General features: G+C 45.3%; 1 protein-coding gene across 2 annotated transcripts in view; it reads left to right on the top strand.

Moving 5' to 3' along the window:
- The first annotated feature begins 650 nt into the window (after positions 1-650).
- Positions 651-7,353, top strand: part of TACC1 (transforming, acidic coiled-coil containing protein 1) — an 83,342-nt gene continuing 76,639 nt past the window's right edge. Inside the window, exon 1 of one of the 2 annotated variants that reach the window (XM_012651116.1) lies at positions 651-825. In XM_012651116.1, coding sequence (XP_012506570.1) covers positions 749-825 — 77 coding nt within the window. In that variant the 5' untranslated portion in view covers positions 651-748. The remainder of the gene's footprint in view (positions 826-7,353) is intronic. The other variant, XM_012651115.1, reaches the window with a different exon arrangement.

Below are 7,353 nucleotides of genomic sequence, written 5' to 3'. Positions count from 1 at the left end.
AAGACGGAGTTTGGAAGAGAACTCAGTCCTTGGTTGTTAGAGGCGAAAGGGACATTCAGAGAAGTAAAGAACATGTTACAGACGGAGAAACAGAGTGTGAAACAACTTGTACCGGGGCGCGCAGCTCATTGGGGGCAGCACCAAGCTGTCTGCGGCTCAGTCCCGGCCTCACCGCGCCCCGGGGCCGCAGCGGTGGGGGAGGCCACGCCCCCGGAGGGGCCGCCCGGTGCCCGACGCCGCGCACACCGCCCCCTGCCGGTGCTTCTGTGCCCGGCGGCCCCAGCTCCTCCCGCGGCTTCCCCGCCAGCCCCGGACCCGGCGCCGAGGGCTCGGCTTCGGCGGTCGGGGGCACCGGGGCGCAGGCGGGTGGCCCGCCCCCGCCACCTGTTGCCCTGCGCAGCGGAGGGGCGATCGCGGGGCACGAGGCGCGCTGCCCGGCGCCCTCCCGCAGCTCCGCGCGCCCGGGCGTGGCCAGGGCACTTGGCATCTCCCCGCGCTGTCCCCGCTGGGGCGCGGGGCACAGCCCAGACCGGGCCCTGCAACTGGCGGGGAAGTTGGCAGCTGCTTTAGCAAGCTCCTGTCGCCGCTCTCCCGGCGGCCAGGACCCTGAGGCTGGGCTCCCGTCCCCGTCCCTCCGTCCCCGCGTCCCCCCGCCCGCCCCACCCTTCCTCCTCCCCGCCCAGCTCCGCGCAGAGCCGCGCCGCAGTAGAGCCCCGGCGGCTGCAGCCGGGGCGCCAAGTTCGGAGCGATGGGAGCCTCCCACTCGCAGACCCCGAGGGCCCGAGAACCTGCCGGGGAGAGGCCCCCGAGACCCCGAGAGACCGCGTGAGTCGCAGAGCCCTCGCCTGGGGCGCCCGCTGGGGGTTTCGTGCCCGCGCGGGATGGGGGCGCACTGCGCTGTCCCGAGAGCTGGGAAAGCGGGGCTCGCGCTCGCGGCGCCGGGGCGCGGGCGCTTGGGGTCTGGCCTGCTGGGACTTCCCTCTCGAGCCTCGCCCCGCGGGGCCCTAGGGGTGCGCGGCTGGGGCGCCCCGCCAGGACACCTCGGACCGGACCGTCTCGCGGGTCCGCGGTCCTGCGCCTGTTCGCGGTGAAACCGGCGAGAGAAGGGACCCCGAGTTTGCCGGACTCGTCCAAGCAGGAAAACGCACGTGTCCTAAAGGGCTCGGAAGCATTGGCGAGACAGAGCTATTAATATTTGCATGGAGGCGTAGATATTAGAAAGGAACTTGAGTCTCAAAGATAAAAAAAAAAAAAAACTCAGCTCGTGTTGGCCTCCGGGCGCCAGGAATTTTGACTCCATGCTTGCTGCTTACGAGAACTCCCTCTCTTGTTTGCTCCAAGGGCTTCACGATGATCTCAGAAAAAGGGCAGTATTGTAGTAGCAGCAATTAGGCTTTTGTTCTGGGACAGCAACAATTGGGGACACCAAGTACTGTGTGTAATGCAAGCCGGGAAGGGAAATTTTTAGAGAACGTGATTGAGAGCAAGGCTCAGGGTTCAAAAGATGGCCATGCTTCTTGACAGAGGGTGCGCTGATACCGATTTTAGAACCCAGACAGATAAGTCTTTAGATGTTTAAAACTCTTTAGAGTGCATGTGCGTCTTGGTGATGAGTCAATGCTAAGGAATCCATACTTTTTATTTTAATTCAGCAAATGTTAAAGCTATTTAGTTTGAGAAAGATACACATCCATCCTACAGGCAGCCTGAACCGTGAGAGGGCTTTTCGATCATCTTTTCAAGGAATAGTAGCTTCTAGCACATCCACATGCTAGATGTCTTAGTTGTACGTCCTAATGTTTAGATCACAAATCTAAACTTAGTTCAAGCATCTTATTAATGATGAGAATAGCTGAGATTTATTGACCACATAAGATGTGCAAACTGCTTCTAAATACCCTGTGTTATTTAATCCCCAAGAACACTGAGTTAGTTTCTATTATTGTTTTCATTTTACTGGTGAGGAAACTGAAGCACAGAGAGGTCAAGTAACTTGCCTTAGCTCACACAGCTAGAAAGTGGTGCACCCCGGTTGTCTGACTCCAGAGCTTATGCGCAGCTCCCTCCCACTTGAGAGTTGGGACTATCCTACAAAACAAACATTTGTCTCAATTGGCAGAACACACCTCTCTTTTTTTCTTTAATTTTCTCTGAATAAGGGGGAACTCTGCATTAGCAATGCATTATACCTAGTATGATGAAATTGCCAAAATCGATGAAACTTAAAAAACAGATATAAGAGGCAGTATAACATTCAGGTGAAGTTAAGAGTTTTGGAGGCAGATAGCGGTGGTTTTAGTTCTAGGCTCTGTTCTCTAATAGCTGGAGATGTTTTGCCTGTTCCTTAACCTCCCTGTGCCTCAGTTTCCTCATTTGTGAAACGGGAATGACAACAATCCTTACTTCACAGGCTGTTCTGAGGCTGACATAAGATCGTGTAGATATGAATCTTGGTTTTATCTCTGGGCCATGTATTGTTTTAGCCAAGGGTGGAAGTTGACTAGTTTTTGTGAATGTGTGGCCAGCTTTAGTGTGTAACTTGAAAGCAGATAATGGACTCACTCACTGACAGCATGCTGAAGAAAGGAACTCGGCATGCAGTGCATGGTTCAGGGGTTAGGATGTTAAAGGATCAATTGTTAAATTATCCAGGGGCTTGGCAATAGATAGAGGGTCTCTCTCCCCAGTGAGGTTCTGCGTGTACCTTGTATATTTTGCACAGCTTGCCTAAAAATGATTAAACGCAAGGTCTTTGCCTAGGAATACAGCCCTTCTCTAATCAAGTGAACATATTAAGAAGCACGTAACACATGTAGACTGTGTTGAGATTACTGGTCTCATCAGAGTGTCAGGTTCTGCTTAATGAGTCAGCCTTGCAAGCCACCTGGCACACTAAAGTGCAAGACTCTTTAGAGATAAGAGATTCCACACCCGTAATATACATGGAGAGCAGAGTAGGCTTTTAATCCAAGTCCTGCCTGGTTCAGATATACGAGCCACAAGTCTCTCCAGCGTACAAGAAAGTGGGGGATTCGTTGTTAATGTCACTGGCTGCAGACTTCCTGCTGGACATATGGCTATTGTGGATAACACTGACCTCAAGGAAGTTCTCCTACTCAGGCTGTGGCGTTTTCAAGATCTATTGTTCCTTAAAAAAAAAAAAACATGAAAATTACACAAGTAATGCATTAATACTGGCATTTGTCTTTTAAGGGAGAAATTATGTTTCAGAATGTTCGTAATTTGTATTTCAAAATAACTTAATGAGGTATAAAAGTAATCTGATAAATCTCACTTACAAGAGCTCTGTTGTGAAATACAAAGTATGGATGTACATGAAAAGAAATGTCTGATTTTAAGATAAAACTCACTATTATTGAAAATTGTAGCAGCCAGTCTTCTGTAAACCCAAGGAAACGCATGAGCTGGCTTTGATAAAAGCTGGGGGAAATTTCACTTTATTTATTCAAGGAGGCTGCACAGGATTGTGATTAAGACGACGCTGAATTTCAGCTCGACTGCTTCCAAGCTTAGTTTAGGAAGCACTGGAGATACAGTTATTTAACTCTTCAGTTGGGCAAATTTCTACATGTTTAAAATGGCAATGATCATACCTAATTTTTGAAGTGGTGTATATTATTAGCATTAGTACATTATTAGGTGCCTGGCACCTAGCGCTAAATCCATGAATTATTAATACAGTTATATGTACATGCATCTATGAACCAGATGCTATGCTGGGCTCTTTGGGAGATACCTCCATGAGTGAGGCCCAGGCTCTCCTCTGAAGGGGAGGTTGATTTGTTTGTTAATTCTACAAGGCCTCCTAGAGAAGCAAGGTGATAACTTTTTGAGTTAATTTTTTCCTCAGTTAATTTCTATTTTCCAGGAAGTTATACTACCAAGAGTTTGGAAATGTATTTGGGAATATAGTAGTTTGATGAAATGTTTGAAATCGCTGATTTCTCAGCTGTTTATTTTTGGCAGTGTGGCCGAGGTAGGTTTTCTAAGAGTAGTAAACAATTTGTGCAGAGATTTGAAGAACGGCATAAAGCAAAGCCTGTGATTCACTGGGGGATATGTGTGCAGTTGATAGATCCAGTGCTTGTTTGGCTTGTCTGCCTGGAATGCAAGATATGCACCTGTTGTTAATTCTTACTAGTTAAATTTCTAGTCCAGTCTTTGTTTGCATTTGGAACATAGCATAATGGAATAGGTCGGTAGTAAAGTTAGGAGTTTCTGAAGTCTTAAGCGATTTTGCTGCGCCTCTCTCTGACGGTGTAAATGAGATGCAGGCTACACGATATTCTAGTGAACTGCAGAGTCAGCAGCAACTAAGCTAGAGTGCCTCTTGATGAGCAAGCCATTGTGCGACTCATGTCCCTGACATGAAGAGGGAGGTGCTGGCTTTGAGGTTTAGAAGAAAACATGGCTCAAAATAAGTAAACTTAAGGAGCAACATTTCTGAAATCCATTGATTTTTAAAATCATGATATGGTTCACTACCTACTCACCACACCATTTTTATTGTTGTTCAAAACATGTTGGTTCCCCTTTGCTATAGAAGTTTTTTAAATGTCCATGTAAAATGTTTTAGTGTACAGTTAAGAGAGAAATTTAGAGAAAGTTTGTGGAAAAGACCCAGAAAAATCAGCCATGTTATGAAAAGTTAAAAGAATTATAGTATTTTACTGGAGAAGGGGCCCAAGAGATGTGGCAATATATAATTTTTAGGAAAAGTTGGCTGGCTCTATCTCCAGTGAAGCCAACCCAAAAGGAAATGGTTTGAATTGCATGACAATGGAATTATTTGTATGTATATGTTGAGTTTAGGTATCACAGCTTCCAGATAAAGAAAGTAGTGGAAATAGTAAAAAGAGTTAATAAGGGAAGAAAAATCCTCTGCAAATCATTAAAAAGTGAGATGGATACTCTATCAAGAATGCTACTCTGGGCCGGGTGTGGTGGCTCAAGCCTGTAATCCCAGCACTCAGGGAGGCCGAGGTGGGAGGATCACTTGAGGTCAGGAGTCTGAGACCAGCCTCTGCAAGACCTCGTCTCTACTAAAAAGTAGAAAGAAATTAGCCAAGCAATTAAAATAGAAAAAATTAGCTGGGCATGGTGGCACATGCCTGTAGTGCCAGCTACTCAGGAGGCTGAGGCAGGAGGATTGCTTGAGCCCAGGAGTTTGAGGTTGCTGTGAGCTAGGCTGAAGCCACGGCCCTCTAGCCCAGGCAACAGAGCGAGACTCTGTCTCCAAAAAAAAAAAAAAAAGACTGCTACTCTGAAGGAGTTCACAAATAGTTTTGCTTCACAATTTCTTTCCTATTTTAGCTGTAGTGGCCAACTACACCCCACCCACGGCTTCTCCCAGCTGGTACATGGTTCAAGTATTAAAAATTAAGAGAAAAGAAAGGAAAGAAGGGCACAGCTGCTGGTGTTCTGAGCTAAGGAAGTGGATTATCTGAAGTCTAAGTTGGTTAGTAGCCAGAGGGGGCGATAGGGTTCATGAACTTGTTAACCCAAGGTGAGGAACTGAGCGGGTGCCATCCGCAAGGCCATGGAACAGGGAGGTCCACCATCTGAGGAAGCTTGGCTATTGTGGGGTACTTTTGGGTTTTGTTTTTTTTTAATTTTTTCACTGTAGTGAAATACATATAACATAAAATTCATCATTTTAGCTGTTCTAAAGTGTACAATTCAGTGGCGTTAAGTACATTGTACAACCATCACCAATATCCGTTGCCAGAACTTGTTCATCATCCCAAACAGAAATTTTGTACTTGCTGAAAAGCAACTCACCATGCCTCTCTTCCCTAATCTTTGTTCTGCTTTCTGTCTCTATTTATCTGTTCGAGGTCCCTTGTATTAATATAAGTGTAATCATACAGTATTTGTCCTTTTGCATCTGACTTACTTTGCTTAGCATGTTGTTTTCAAGGTTCATCCATGTCGTAGCATGTATCAGAATTTCATTCCTCTTTGTGGCTGAATAGTGTTCCACTGTGTATATATATACAACATTCTGTTTATCCATTCATCTGTGAAAGGACACTTGAGTTGCCTCCACTTTTTGGCTATTGTGAATAATTCTGCTTTGAATATTGGTGTACAAGTATCTATGAGTCTCTGCTTTCAGTTCTTTTGAGTATGGGAACTTTCCGTTTAACTTTTGAAGAACCACAAAACTGTTTTTTGGCAGGACATGGTGGCTCACACCTGTAATCCCAGCACTTTGGGAGGCCAAGTGGGAGGATCATTTGAATTCAGGAGTTTGAGACCAGACTGAGCAAAATCAAGACCCCCATCTCTACAAAAAAATAGAAAATCTTAGCCGTGCATGGTGGCACATGCCTGGAGTCCCAGTTACTCGGGAGGCTGAGGCAGGAGGATCGCTTGAGCCCAGGAATTGAAGGTTACAGTGAGCTATGATCATGCCACTGCACTCTAGCCTGAGTGACAGAGCAAGTCCCTGTCTTTAAAAAACAAAAATAATAACAACTTTTTCACAGTGGCTGTACCAATTTTCATTCTCACAAACAATGCATGAGGGCTCCAATTTCTCCACATCCTCGCCCACACTTGTTATTTTCTGTTGTTGTTGTTAAATGGCCATCCCAATGGGTGTGAAGTGGTATCTCACTTAGTTTTGATTTGCATTTTCATTTTCCTAATGATTAGTGCTTGTGCTTATTGGCAATTTGTATATCTTCTTTGGATGTCTATTAAGTGCTTTGCTCAGCTTTGAATTAGGTTGTTTTTGTTGTTGTTGAGTTGTAGTTCCTTATATAATGTGTATATTAATTCCTTATCAAATATGTGATTTGCACATATTTTTCTTCTATTCTATGGGTTACCTATTTACTGTTTGATGGTGTCCTTAGAGGCACAAAATTTTTGAGTTTTGATGAAATCCAATTTACCTATTTTTACTTTTGTTGCCTGTGCTTTTCATATGATATCTAAGAAATCATTTCCAAATCCAATGTCATGAAGATTTCCCCTGTGTCTTATTCTAAAAGTTTTATAGTTTTAGCTCGTAAGCTTAGGTCTTTGATCCATTTTCAGTTTTGTATATGACGTAAGAGAAGGGTCCAACTTCATTATTTTGTGTGTGGATCTAGTTTTTCCACCACCATTTGTTGAAAAGGTATCATTTCCCCATCAAATGGTCTTGGCGTGCTTGTTGAAAATCAACTGACCACGTATGTGAGGGTTTATTTCTGGGCTCTCTATCCTGTTCCATTGGTTTATGTTTCTATCCTATGCCAGTACCACACTTTTGATGACTGTAATTTTGTAGTAAGTTTTGAGATCAGGAAGGTTGAGTCTTTCAACTTTGTTCTTTTTCGA

Source organism: Propithecus coquereli, unplaced genomic scaffold, assembly GCF_000956105.1.
Source record: "Propithecus coquereli isolate 6110/MARCELLA unplaced genomic scaffold, Pcoq_1.0 Scaffold349, whole genome shotgun sequence".
Classification (NCBI taxonomy): Eukaryota; Metazoa; Chordata; class Mammalia; order Primates; family Indriidae; genus Propithecus; species Propithecus coquereli.
The sequence above is the reverse complement of the archived record's forward strand: the minus strand, read 5'-3'. Positions and strand labels throughout refer to the sequence as shown.